Genomic DNA, 14,463 nt, shown 5'->3' with positions numbered 1-14,463 from the left:
AAATAATAATTATCGAATATTAATTATTTAATTTAAAGATTAAAAAATTCGTCGGCGATAAAAAGAGGCGTTATTTTTTAAATTAGAAAATTATTATTATTGTTGCCATTATTATTATTAGGTTATTAAAATTAAAATTCTTAAATAATAATTATTTAATATTAATTATTAAATAATTAATTATTTAGTTTCAAAATTAAAAAATTCGTCGGCGATAAAAAGAGGCGTTATTAAAATATTTTTTGTTATTCAATAATCGTGTGCCATAAGTTATTTTAATTTTTTTCTATTAAAAAATTTAAATGAAAAAAGAGCAGTTGGTTTCTTTTGCGTATTATTTACATAATTTTTTTTCATTCAATTGACTCGATTTCGTAACACACAGTGAAAGAATGTTTAGTGAGCTTCAAGTTATTTCTGTGTAAAAATTGCTGATAATAAATTTTTTATACGGTAAGTAATTTTTTTTGTTTAGATGAAAAAATCAAGTTTTTTAATAATTTTTTAATATTGTAATATTTGAATACAAAAAAGTATTTTTTTTTCAGAAAAAAAAGCAGGTAAGTTAAATAATTATTTAAAAGATAATATTTCTTGTATTGGAGTATATTAATAATAATATATTTATTTACCTACATTTTTTACTGTTTTTATTTTAATTTTGAAAAAACCCGCTAAATTCGTAATGACATCTGGTGAGAGTTTTCGCAGTCACCTGCAGTCACCTGCTGGCGAGCTGTCAAAAAAGCTTTTGTAAATGTTTTTTATTTTTGTTTATAATAAATTATTCGAAAATTGTAATTATTTAAATTTTACTCATATTTTCTTTGTATTTAGTTTTTAGGAACTTAAATTACAAACAGAATGGCACGTTATTCTTCGGATTCGGATTCAGATCGAAGTAGTAGACATCGTCGAAAAAGTCACCGAAGATCGAGGTATTTACAAACAAGAACTTTTATATTATATACATAGTAATTAATTATTTTGATTATCTACTATTCTTATCCTTTTGTTTAAATGTTACATTCTCAATAACAAAAACAAATTTTATAAGAAGCAACCGAAGTAACCAGAAAAAAATATTTCGAACCTAACCTCAAAATTCAAATATTTATTTACTAAATTGTTAATTTTAAATTGTAAATTTATAAAATTCGTATTTATTATTATTAAAAATTAACAGTAATTAATTTTTGTAATTTTTAGATCGAGTAGTTCGGATTCAAGTGACAGTTCTTCGTATAAAAGAAAATCGTCGAAACATTCAAAAACAAAACGAAGACACCGCTCGAGAACGAGAAGTAGAGATCGAGATAGATCATCTAAAAGTTATAAATATTCACGAGACAGTTCTAGGGATCGAGAGAGACGTAGACAAAAATCTCGAAGATCCAAATCGCCATCGTCTTCGAGTCAAAGAAAACAGAAAAGATCTGTTTCAAGAGAAAAGTCTACAAGTAGATCAAGTAGTTCACAGTCAATTGTGAAGCCGACTTCTGATAAAGTGCAAAATATAAAAGGTACAATATTATTTAATTTTCAACAGGGAAAAAAGAAGACAAAATTCTCGACACTGAAAAAAGGAAAAATAATTTTTGAATTAGAAAGAAAAGAATAAATATTTCAGTTGCAGCTTCGCACTTATCTGCTAAAACCTACTATTTAATACCTTTTTTACGTTATGCTACTATTTGGGTACTTTTTTTAGATTTTAGCCACTAAAAACTATTATTTCTGTTTTTTTTAAATTTCCACTACTTTAAATTCACTAATACTAGAAATAAAAAAATCTATTCTCAAAAATTATAATGAAATTCTTTAAAACGATTCAATATTATTTTCAAAAAATAATCGAAATTCATTTATTTTCAATATCTAGTATTTTCACAAAATTTCGCAAAATATCGCACAATTCTTCACAATAATTCAATTCCTTTCACTAATAATAACATTTTTCATGGAAATTCAATTTTTAAAAAAAAATTTTTGATAAAATTCTAAGCAAGAATTCAATTATTTTCATAAATAATAAAACTCATCGAAGAATTTCAATTATTTTTAATACTATTTTCAATTAATTAATCGAAAAATTCAATTAATTTTACAAAAAAAGTTTTCCACAATATTTCAATTATTTAAAATAAAATTTTTATAATATATTTATTATATTTCGAGAAAATTAATTATTTAAATCAATGTTTATAACATTCTTATGAAGAATTCAATTATTTTAAAAAAATAACAAAATTTTTCACAGAAATTCAATTTTTTTTAAAGATTTTAATAAAATTTTTCGCAATTATTCAATTATTTTCATAAATAATAAAATTCTTCTCAAGAATACAATTATTTTTGGAAATTTGAATAGAATTCTTAGCAACCATTCAATTATTTTCATAAGTAATAAAATTCATAGCAGCAGGATTTTAATTATTTTTAATACAATTTTACAGAAATTGCTCAAAAAGTGTAATTATTGAATTATTCTTAAAAATTTAATTTCAATTTCTCGAAAAAGGAATTATTTAGAAATTTTTTTTTTTAATTCTTTGTGAGAATTCAATTATTTACAAAAAATATTAGAATTTTTCACAAGAATTCAATTATTTTAAAATATTTTAATAGAATTGTTCGATAGAAATCAAATATTTTAAATACATTTTTAATTACATTTTTTTTAAATAATTCAATTATTTTTTTAGATTTTAATAAAATTGTTCCCAAAAATTCAATTATTTTGGAGCATTTTAAAATTCTTTGCAAAATTCAATTATTTCCATAAATAATAAAATTCCTCTCAGGATTTCAATTATTTTTAAAAGTAATAATTTTCTTCTTGGAAATTCAATTATTTTAAAAAATTCTAAGAAAATCGTTCACAAGAATTCAATTATAAAAATTTTAATAAAATTCTTTATAAAATTTAATTATTTTTAAAAACTTTTCGCAATTCAATGATTTTCAATATCTACTATTTTCATAAAATTTCCAATCAGAATTCAATTATTTAAAAATCTTCGTAAGAATTCAATTCGTTTCATGAATAATAAAAATTTCTCAGGAATTCAATTATTTAATTTCGAATTTTCATAAAATTAGTCGAAAGAAATCGATTATTTAAACATTTTTATAAAATTCTTCGCAAGAATTAAATTATTTTTATAAATATTTAAATTCTTGCACGAGTAATAAAATTCGTTGCAGGAATTCAATTTATTAGCAGGATAAGAAAGAAATAAATATTGTTGATGAAAATTAGGAAAAAGTCAGGAAAATAAAATATAGAATGAAATTTTTGTCAATTTTGTGAAGTGTCTAAAACGAGTATTTTTTGTCGTCAAGTTTAATTTTTCAATAGCTACTTTTTTTTAGTCTGAAAGCTTCTATTTTGAAATTAATTATCAAGTGCGAAGTCTGCAGTTGCCATTGTCGCTAATTTTAATAAATATTTCAGACGATTTTTCAATTATTCCAACCATTAAGGAATCGATTCTGGAAGAAATCAATAGCGAAGGATTTGCTCCAAAACAATTTAATTCATCGGCACAGAATAAAGAGACAAAATCGAAAAATATCGTTATTGATATTACCTCTGATACAATTGTCATACCTCCAGTGCAACCGATTATTCCATCCGACAGTATTTTTCATCAATCGGTATTAAATTTACTTTTTTAATATTAAAAACTCTAATTACTAATTTTATTTTTTATTTTTTAATATGATTGTTCATTGATTTTAATGTTTTATTAAATTCAATAGAAAATAATTTTAAATTTCAGATTATTGGAGATCAAGAAGCAAAATTCGACAAATGGGTGAAAAAATTGTATCTGATAAGACAAAAGGCTCAAGTTGAAAGTATATAATAAAACAAAAAGTTCCTTAATTTATATTTATTTATTTATTCAAATACATTCCCAGCATTTAATGAAAATGTAACGAAAAAAAATTAATTTAATTTATTTCCTTTTATTTCTCAATAAGAATTTACAATTTTTCTTTTCTTCACAATTTATTTTTAAAAGAATTTGCAATTAATCTCATTTTATTCAGTATATTACGAAACTGCTTTTTTTATTCTGAAAAAGTGTTTAATATATATATCAATTTGTTCAGATAATCTCTATGAAAAATTCAAACTTAATTTCTAATTCCCATAAAATGCAAATTCTTCTCCTCGAATTTCATTTTTTTTTTAACATTCACATCTAAATACTAGATGTAAAACATTTTCTTTTTATATTTGTATATAATATATTGAAACTTATTTGCGTATCACTAAATTATTTATATTTTCAATTAGATACGTATTTTAATATTAAAAAGAGATTTTACTAAAAAATATTACTTAATTTAGAACATTTCCTCCTCCATTAAGAAATTTAAAAAAAAAAGTTTATTGTAAATAAAATTCGCACTAATTGTAGGTATAAATATAGGAAAACAAGAGTTCGAGATAGAGAAAGTTATAAAAAAAATTATCATCTATATCTCTGCTTTTTCCTTAAAGATCAAAAATGTAAAATTTATTATTGTAAGAAGAGATTAAGTTTAAATCTATAAATGTAATACCCACAAATATCACACAATTGTGATGCAATTTTGGAACATCGTGGAACAGCAAAATCCTATATATATTTTCTTTTTTTTTTCTTTTGCTAATCTACTATATAATATTTAAAGAATTGATTTTACTTTCGCGACTTCTCTTCTTTTTTTTCTTTAGTTTACGATACTAAGTTCCACAATGTTCTTTCCTGCGAATTGACGGAACAATTGTCCCTCTGATATGCTGCGCTTCGAAATTCCTGAAAAATAACAAAGTTTGAGTTAGTTTTTGTTTATTTCTTTATTTTATGGCAATAATAATGATAATTGGTAAAAAAAATGTTGTAATAATAATAATAATGGTAACAACATTAATTATATAATAAGGAAATTTAATCCAAAGTATTCAAAAAATATCAAATTATTCAAAATCTTAAATAGTCTAAATGAATTTTCTTTGAAAAATTTGAAAAAGAATTTCAGTTAAAATTTTAGAAAACATTTCAAAACTTCAAAGAATTGTAGTTTTAATTTTTGAAATAATTAAATTCCAAAAGGTTTTACACTGAAAGTATTTAGAAATTTTAATTCCTGCTGGACAAAATAAATAACAAAAAGTATTCAATTATTGAAACAAAATAAACTAAAATTAATGAATTTTGAAAAATTTTTATTTATAAATTCTAAAAAAATACGGTTTTTAAAAAATTGTAATTTAAATTTTTTGAAAATAATCGAATTCCTGAAAATAATTTTTAAAAATTTTAAAAATAGGACATTTTTTAAAATTTTATTAAAATAAATTTTATATATTTCAAAGGATTATTATATTTTTTGAAGAATTGTAACTAAAAAATTGGAAAATAATACAAATTTTCGTAGTTAAATAATTCAATTATTGTTCAATTACAATAAGAATTGATTTTAAAATTGAATTTCAGTTACAATTTTTAAAAATAATTGAATTTGATAAGCGTTATTTGTTTAACATAAATTATTGAATTGTTGAATAATTTAATGTAGAAATTCCAAAAAAAATATGTTTTTGAAAAACTGTAATTAACATTTTTTTACGATAATTGAATTCCCGAATATAATTTTTAAAAATTAATGAAATGGGAAATTTTTTTAAATTTTATTAAAATTTAATATTTGAAAGAATACATTTTCATAGAATTTTATTTTATTACTTTAAAAAATTATTTTCAAATAGAATTATTGCATTTTTTGAAGAATTGTAACGAAAAATTTGGAAAATAATACAAATTTTCGTATTTAAATAATTCAATTATCGTTGAATTCTAATAGGAATTGATTTCAAAATAGAATTTCAGTTAAAATTTTTAAAAATAATTGAATTTTATAAGGGATATTTGTTGAACAAAAATGATTAGATTTCTGACTAATTTAATGTAGAAATTCCAAAAAAATTATGTTTTTGAAAAACTAAAATTAAAATTTTTTTGAAATAATTGAATTTCAGAAAATAATTATAAAAAAGTGAAGAAAATAGGATATTTTCTCAAATTTCATTAAAATAAATTTTATATTTCAAAGAATTTTATTTTCCCACTTTAAAAAATTATTTTCCAATAGAATTATTGCATTTTTTGAAGAATTGTAACGGAAAATTTTGAAAATAATACAATTTTTTGTATTTAAATATGTAATTAAGTTATCATTGAATTCTAATAGGAATTGATTTCAAAATTGAATTTCAGTTGAAATTTTGAAAAATAATTGAATATTATAAGCGTTATTTGTTTAACAAAAATTATTGAATAATTTAATGTAGAAATTAGAAAAAAAATTATGTTTTTGAAAAATTAAAATTAAGATTTTTTTTTGAAGATAAGGTTCCAATAATATTTAAATAAATAAATAATTGAATTCTCGAGAATAATTTTTAAAAATTGAAAAAAAGGAAATTTTTTCAAATTTCATTAAAACTTAATATTTGAAAGAATTTTATTTTCTTAATTAAAAAATTATTTTCAAATAGAATTATTGCTTTTTTTTGAAGAATTGTAACTAAAAATTTGGAAAAAATACTAATTTTTGTATTTAAATAATTCAATTATCGTTGAATTCTAATAAGAAATTGATTTCGAAATTGAATTTCAGTTAAAATTTTAAAAAATTTTGTATTTAAATAATTCAATTATCATTGAATTCTAGTAAGAATTGATTTCAAAATTGAATTTCAGTTAAAATTTTTAAAAATAATTAATATTCAATTATTTTTCAAAATTTTATTTGAAAGAAAGTTTAACAAAAATTATTTCGAATTTTTTAATAATTTAATGCAGAAATTCAAAAAAAATTAAGTTTTTGAAAAATTGTAATTAAAATTTTTTTTGAAGATTATTGAATTCCGGAAAATAATTCTAAAAATAGAAGCAATTAAAAGTTTTCTCAAGTTTCATTGAAATAAATTTTATATTTGAAAGAATTCAATTGTATTAGTGTTAAAAATTGTTTTAAAATATATTCCTATTGTTGAAGAATTATATTTCGGAAAATTATATTTTTTGAAAAATATTAAATTTTCATTAAATTTTAAAAAGAAAGTTTTTTGTAACTAACAATGGGCGTTAAAATTTCAATTACGTTGCGCGCATTATATGCTGGTTTAGAATAATAAAAATAATAATAATAATAATAATAATAATAATAATAATAATTTAAAAATTACCATTAGAATCGACTTTCTCGAGCATAAACGTTGGCAAATTTTGGCATTCACGAGCAATGTACGTGCCAATTGTTGAAAGATCCGTGATTGGAGGAGTTTGGACCCTCATTGTCTCACGAACAATTTGCGTGTCAACCTCGTAATATCCTGTACGAATTAAATTGTTTAATGCGATATTTGAAAATTCACTATTAGTGAAATAAATTATTTACATTTCTAAATGGACGATAATTTTAATTCGAATCCATTTATATTAACTTCAAATTTTATCTCCTCTGTATTAATTAAATATTTAATTGAATATTTATTAATATAAATTTTCATGAAATTTCAATTAAATATTTATTAATATAAATTTTCGTAAAATTCGTACAAATATTAATTAATATTTAATACATGAAAAAATTAATTAATGTTTAGAAAATATTTATTTGACTAGAAGAAAAACTTATTTGAATTAAAAAGAATTTTTCTTCTGGAAAATAAAATACAATTACCGTTGTACATTTTGCTGAGAAGATCGTACATATTGCGTGGTGGCAAAACCAGTTGACGATTCAAAGGCATGACAAAGCAACGACTTCCATCAATATCGATTATTCCTGTTTTGTTCTGTAACGGAAAAAAAATTTATTATTATTATTATTACATCAAACTGCGCAATTTTTAAATTTGAAAATTCTAAATATTTGTAAAGTTTGGAAAAAAGAAGTATGAGACAAAAAAAATATCGTACAATGTTGAAATCGTGAATAAATCTTCCCTGTCGTCCCTCACTAAAATCGGGAACATCAATCTCGTAGTTTTCATTTTCAATATCCATTTCAAATCGTTCCTTAAAGAAACTCTTGATGTTGTGCAATGATTTTTCAAGATCCATCGTCTCCTGTTCGGTTGCTCTCGACAATGACTTGAATAAATCAGAATCGGCCAATAATCCCTGATGAATTTGATCGCGGGCGTATTGAATTTTATTTGATCCATCGTATGGTATACTGTACCAACCGGTGCGAAGCCTATGCATTTGAGCTCTTCCATATTGTCTATAAATATAAACGCCGCCAATTATTCCAATGCTCATCACAAGAATTGCCGTGATGAAAAGACATAATGTCGTCATTGCACTGGGACGGAGGGCATTTTGTTGCAAAATTAAATAATGACCAGCCATATCTTTCTTTGGACGTTGTGATTCCGGATCATTTTTAGGAGTTGCTTGCTGAAAAAGAAATAAGTTTCAATAATTTTTGTAACAATTTTCCAATACCAAAAAAAAAAAAAAGAAAAGAAATAAGAAATGACAAATTTCCTTATTTTGACAAACGAAAAGAATATTTTCGAACGTGTGATCTCCTTCCAATATATAATTATCAGACATAAACAAGAATTGTTCAAAGAATTTTACATAAACAAGAATTGTTTATAAAAACTCTTCGTGACTGAACGAATATTTCTGCAATTATTTTTTCGCCAAACAATAAGACATGATTCCTTATTTATTATTTCGTATACCAGGGTGGGCACAAATTTCAGTTTATCAATTTCCCCGACATTTCCCTGACAATTTACTGACATTAAAATTATTTTCCCTGATAAAAATTTCTTTTTGACAGGAAAATATGAAAGTTTACGGAAAATGAGTTAATTTATGAAATTTAATAATTTCTAAAAATTACAATTATAATCCTTCCTGAATTCAATTATTTTCGACAATTTTCAACTAAACTTTATTTCCAAATTAATAATTATTTAAAATAATTTTTCGAAAGTTCTTCGAGAATTCAATTATTTAAATACAAAGATTCAATTTTTTATAATAATTTTGTAATTGGTAAAAAAATTATTATAAAAAATTATAATCAATTTCTTTAAAACGATTCAATTATTTTCAAAAAATATTCAATTATTTTTAATATCTAGTATTTTCATAAAATTTCGCAAAAGAATTCAATTATTAAGAAAAAAATTAATAAAATTCATCCAAAATTCAATTATTTTCATAAAATAATAAAATTTCCACAGGAATTCAATTAATTTCGAAAAACATTTACATAAAAGTTTCGAAAAAATCAATTATTTAACAAAATTTTTATACAATTCTTCACAATAATTCAATTACTTTCACTAATAATATTTTTCATGGAAATTAAATTTTTAAAAAAAAGTTTTGCTAAAATTCTAAGCAAGAATTCAATTATTTTCATAAATAATAAAATTCATCGAAGAATTTCAATTATTTTTAATACTATTTTAAATGAATCAATCGAAGAAATCAATTATTATTTTCACAAATAAAGTTTTTCACAAGAATTCAATTATTTAAAATAATATTTTCAGAATATTTATTATATTTCGAACAAATTATTTATTTAAAACAATGTTTATAGTATTCTTATAAAGAATTCAACTATTTTAAAAAATAACAAAATTTTTCACAAAAATTCAATTATTTTTAAATATTTTTATAAAATTTTTCGGAATTATTCAAATATTTTCATAAATAATAAAATTCTTTTCAGGAATTCAATTATTTTTTAAAATTTAATCAAATTTATTACCTTTAAAAATAATTGAATTCTTGTGATAAATATTGTTATTTATGAAAATAATTGAATTTTGCAAAGAATTTTATTAAAATGCTAAAAATAATTGAATTTTGGAAAATAATTTTATTATTTATCGACATACATAATTAAATTCTTTAGAAGAATTATTTATGTAAGTAATTGAATTCTTGTGAAGAATTTTATTAAAATCTAAAAAGATAATTGAATTATTTCAAAAAATTTAATTAAAATTGTATTTAAAATAATTGATTTCATTAGAACAATTTTATTAAAATATTTGAATTCCTGTGAAAAATACTAATATTTTTGTAAATAATTGAATACTTCCAAACAATTTAAAAAAACATTTTTTAAGTAATTGATTTTTTGGAGGAATTGAAATTAAATTTTTAAGAATAATTACATTTTTCGAGCAATTCCTCTAAAATTGTATTAAAAATAATTGAAATCCTGCGATGAATTTTATTATTTAAGAAAATAATTGAATTTTTGCAAAGAATTTTACTATTTATATAAAAATAATTAAATTTATTTGAATAATTTTATAGAGAATTAAGAAATCAATATTGAATTCCTTTTAAAGATTTTAATAAAATTTTTCTCAATTATTCAATTATTTTCATTAATAATAAAATTCTTCACAGGAATTTAATTATTTTGAGGCATTTCATAAATAAAAATATTCATCACAAGAATTCAATTATCTTTAAAAGTAATAAATTTCTTCTGGGAAATTCAAAATTCAAAATTCTTCAAAAGTTGATTTTTGAAAATTTCAATAAAAATACATTGAAAAAAAAATTATTTTCAATTAAATTTTTTAAAAATTTCAATTATTCAAAATCTTTTTAATTGTATATTTCGAAAATTTAAATAGAAAAATGATTCAAAAATAATTTTTGAAATTATTATTTGTTTATAATTATTTTTCGCATTATAAAAATCGAAATAAGTTGCAGTTTATACAAAAAATATGGTATTTTATTGCAGTACTTGGAAGAAAATTTTTTGTAAATAAGTGGAAAAAATCTCTTATTTTCTTAAATCCCCTGACAAAAAATTCTGTTTTATTGTCATTTCCCTGACTTTACTGACATGTGGCCACCCTGAAGACACGTACTCTCCTTCCAATGTATAATTAACAAACATAAACAAGAAATGTTTATAAAAACTCTTCGTGACTAAACGAATATTTTTGCAATTTCTGCAATTATTTTTTCCCCAAACAATAAGACACAATTCCTTATTTATCATTTCGTGTATACATGCAAATTCTTTTCCTTTTTTAAAATTCTCGAAATTGTCTTTAAAATCAGAACAATGTGGTAAAAAAAAATTTCCAGCGCATTTAATAAGGGTGAAAAAAATATTTTTAGAAGTAAAAATAATTTTGGAGCAGACATTCAAAATATTGACGTTGACACTTGTTTGTAAGTTGATGACGAACACAAGCAAACACAAGTGAATTGTTGAATGTATAAATGATTTGGGAATTTCCATTGTCTCTGATGATAATTATAAAGTTATAAATTATGCACACTATTTTAGTTCGAGTAAATATATATTTTTTATTACTCACCGTTGGAACTTCGACGACAACTAATGGCTGCTCCAAATTATCCGCAGGCTTCTTTTCGCTGATTGCCTTCGTAATAACTGTCATCTTGATTGTTTGTTAATCTTTCCGGAGAATAAATTACATTAATTTCCCTTCACGAAAAATGTTCTGTATGATTGTGTTTTTCCAGTATAGTGAAAAGAGCAAGAAACAAGTGTCTCGATATGTATGGAGTTTTTTTTAAAAGTACTAAACTCCTTTTTTTGATGAATTGTATTTTTTTATTCCAAAAAATTGACAATATCACCCTGACATTACGAACACAGTCTTAACAATGTTCAACATGCGATTGATCGAAATGTCACCGCCCCCTCTGAGCGTTAAAAATCTTCTGCGTTTGTGCGGAAATGCGCGAGATCAAAACATAACCTCACTTTTTTTGTTCGTCCAATTGGAAAGAGTCTCTCTTTTACCCGCCATTCGTTTGAACTTCCACTTTATTATATTTCTCTCAGATTTTTCTCTTTTTATCCTTTATGCGCTTTTTTAAAATTTTGTTGAATGCTAACATCTTCTTTGGATTTAGTTTCTGATTTTCTTTTTTTACTATTTTGAAATATATTTTTTCTTTCAGTTGCTTCTTTTTACACAAATACGGTAAAAGAATCATTAGACGTTGATAATTTAACTTTCATATTTAAAATAAAATAGAAATTTAATAACTAAAAAGTAAAGTATTAATATAATAGAAAATGCAAAATGCGTCATTTTTAACCCACATTGCCCAATATATCCGCATCTGTCAAATCACGTTGTTGTAATCAAACATGGCCGACGAAATCAATAGAGAACTGTCAACTCGTGCAAGTTTTAACCTCGAGAGTTGACAAAAACGTATTTTTAATATTTCCAATATTGACAAGACTTTAGAAAAATATTTTCTGTCCCCTATCAATATAGTTTTAGAGTGTTAATCGAATTTTTTAAAAGTTAACGCGAGTGAAATCGAAATGGAATTTTAACCTATAGTTGACGTAAAAATCTAACCTTTTTTTTAGAAGGGGAAAAAAAAGACAAACAATCAAGAAAAGTTTTTATTTTCACCATTTCCACAATGTTTGTGTTATCAAGAAATTATTTTACATTTTAAAGAAAAAATTTTATTAACAATGACACCAATGGAGATTTATTGACAAATTCAATAATTATGTTAATCGATCGAAAATTTTGGAAGGAAAATAAAAATTCTAATATTAGACGATAAAGGAGAGAAAAAAAAGAGTTTTTTCGAAATTTCTCTTTTTTTTTCTTAAATTGACTTATTCAATTTTTGATGCTGTCCTAATATGGACATTTTTACAACTATTTTTATATCGTGTGTTACATTCCTTTGCGGAATAGGATGTACTCTTTTGTTCGAATTTTATATATTCAAAAGATATTTGGAATCGGCTCCAGTGGCGAGTCCACCAAAAAAGCCAGTGCCACATGGAAAAGCGGCATTACCTGAGGAATTATTGGCGAAAATGAAGGAGGAAAAAACTGGCAGTCCAATGAGACAGAATTTTAATCAGGGCAATGAAAATTTGGCTATTAATTTGACATTACAATTTTTATTCAATGAATTGAGAAATGCTGAACGCGTTCGTCTTTGGCTTTATCGAAAACTTAATAATGAATTTAAAGAATTATTGAATCAGACAACAACTGGTCGATTATTCGACAGTGTTCAGGTATTTTTCGTCATTTTTTTTTTTATAGAAATTAAGATATTCAAAAATTTGAAATTCATTTTTAAATCAATATTTATTAGAAAATTCTACGAAAATTCAATTATTTAACTATAAAAATAAATATTTTATTAAACGATTGAATGTTTTTAAAATTGAATTTTCATAAAGAATTTTATCAACAAATTTTTTAATAATTGAATTCTTTTGACAAATTTTAATATAATTTTTAATAATAATTGCATTTTTCGAGAAATTTAATAAAAATTATATTAAAAATAATTGAAATTCTGCTAAGAATTTTATTAAAAGTTTTGAAAATAATTGAATTTCGGAGAAAAATTTTATTATATATAAAGATAATTGAAATTTTGCCGAGAATTTTTGTAAATGTTTAAACATAGTTAGATTTCTGCGAAGAATTTTATTAAAATTATTTTGAAAAAAATTGAACTGTTACGCAAAGAATTTCATTAAAATTTTTGAAAATAATTTTATTCTTTAAAGAAATTTAATTACAAATGTATTGAAAATAATACTTAAATTCTAATAAATAAATTGTAGCAAAGGTTATTAAAATAATTATATTTTTTTGATAAATTTGAAAAATTTCCAAACAATTAAAATTTAATAAAATCTTTTAAAAATAATTGAATTTTTCAAAAGTATAAATAAAAATGATCAAATTTTTGAAGAATTTTAATTATAAACAGGACCATGATTTCTCAAAAATTTTAATAAGTCCAAAAAGTAAATTTTGAATCTTAAAAAATTATAACAAAACAATTCTAATAATTAGTTTTTTAAAAAAATTTTATTAATGTATTTTTTTGAAAATAATTGAATTTTTTAATTAAGAATTTTTGTTTAATTTAAAAAAACTAATGAATTTTTTGATGAATTTTAATTAAAAATTTTGAATATTATTGTTTTTTGCAAAATGTTATTATTTTTGGAAATATGTACCTAATTGAAAATATTAAAAATATTGAATTTTAACAAATTAGACATTTATTTTCATTTTTAAATTTATCTTTAAAGATTTTTCATTGAAATTTTTGATAATTCAATTATTTTCAAAATTTGCAATTAAAATTCTTCAAAAGTTGATCTTTGAAAATTTTAATAAAATACTTGAAAAAAAAAATTATTATTTTTAATTAAATTTGATAAAAATTTTTTTCCATGACATTTACCTGACTTAACTGACAAAAATTTTGTTTTAATGTGTCATGGAAATTTTTTTATTTATCAACTGGAAATCATGGAATAATCATGGAATTTTATAAGGAGAAATTTGTAGAAACCCTGATAATATTTTCCTTTTTTTTCATTTCTCATTTCATTTTTATTGATGTT

General features: G+C 21.5%; 3 protein-coding genes across 5 annotated transcripts in view; 2 read left to right on the top strand and 1 right to left on the bottom strand.

The window, feature by feature from the left end:
• The first annotated feature begins 622 nt into the window (after window positions 1–622).
• Window positions 623–3,892, top strand: LOC122508001 (serine/threonine-protein kinase fray2-like). Its single transcript, XM_043621061.1, has 5 exons — window positions 623–753; window positions 838–938; window positions 1,210–1,523; window positions 3,458–3,660; window positions 3,786–3,892. Exons 2-5 carry the CDS (start codon window positions 865–867, stop codon window positions 3,870–3,872), a joined length of 678 nt encoding a protein of 225 aa, XP_043476996.1. The 5' UTR covers window positions 623–753; window positions 838–864; the 3' UTR covers window positions 3,873–3,892.
• Window positions 3,893–4,498: 606 nt separating this feature from the next.
• Window positions 4,499–11,708, bottom strand: LOC122508000 (integral membrane protein 2C). The gene is made up of 5 exons (XM_043621060.1): window positions 11,396–11,708; window positions 7,986–8,468; window positions 7,747–7,861; window positions 7,250–7,396; window positions 4,499–4,814 (listed from the first exon to the last, which is right to left on the bottom strand). The coding sequence occupies exons 1-5, from the start codon at window positions 11,477–11,479 to the stop codon at window positions 4,729–4,731; spliced, it is 915 nt and encodes a 304-aa protein (XP_043476995.1). The 5' UTR covers window positions 11,480–11,708; the 3' UTR covers window positions 4,499–4,728.
• A 189-nt stretch (window positions 11,709–11,897) lies between these two features.
• Window positions 11,898–14,463, top strand: part of LOC122507999 (PDZ domain-containing protein 8) — a 38,602-nt gene continuing 36,036 nt past the window's right edge. For all 3 annotated transcript variants that reach the window (XM_043621058.1, XM_043621057.1, XM_043621059.1), the window contains exon 1: window positions 11,898–13,107. In XM_043621058.1, the coding sequence (XP_043476993.1) occupies window positions 12,721–13,107 (387 nt within the window). In that variant the 5' untranslated portion in view covers window positions 11,898–12,720. The remainder of the gene's footprint in view (window positions 13,108–14,463) is intronic.

The sequence above is a fragment of the Leptopilina heterotoma genome, unplaced genomic scaffold (genome assembly GCF_015476425.1).
Source record: "Leptopilina heterotoma isolate Lh14 unplaced genomic scaffold, ASM1547642v1 Lhet_52, whole genome shotgun sequence".
In the NCBI taxonomy this organism is placed as follows: domain Eukaryota; kingdom Metazoa; phylum Arthropoda; class Insecta; order Hymenoptera; family Figitidae; genus Leptopilina; species Leptopilina heterotoma.
This window is presented reverse-complemented; position numbering and strand designations above follow the sequence as displayed.

Coding starts and splice junctions, on each gene's coding strand:
- LOC122508001 (XM_043621061.1), top strand. CDS start 865: ATGGCACGTTATTCTTCGGATTCGGATTCAGATCGAAGTAGTAGACAT. Junction 1,524..3,457: donor TAAAGTGCAAAATATAAAAG/GTACAATATTAT, acceptor TAAATATTTCAG/ACGATTTTTCAATTATTCCA. Junction 3,661..3,785: donor ACAGTATTTTTCATCAATCG/GTATTAAATTTA, acceptor TTTAAATTTCAG/ATTATTGGAGATCAAGAAGC.
- LOC122508000 (XM_043621060.1), bottom strand. CDS start 11,479: ATGACAGTTATTACGAAGGCAATCAGCGAAAAGAAGCCTGCGGATAAT. Junction 7,862..7,985: donor TTATTCACGATTTCAACATT/GTACGATATTTT, acceptor TTTCCGTTACAG/AACAAAACAGGAATAATCGA. Junction 7,397..7,746: donor TCTCAGCAAAATGTACAACG/GTAATTGTATTT, acceptor TAATTCGTACAG/GATATTACGAGGTTGACACG.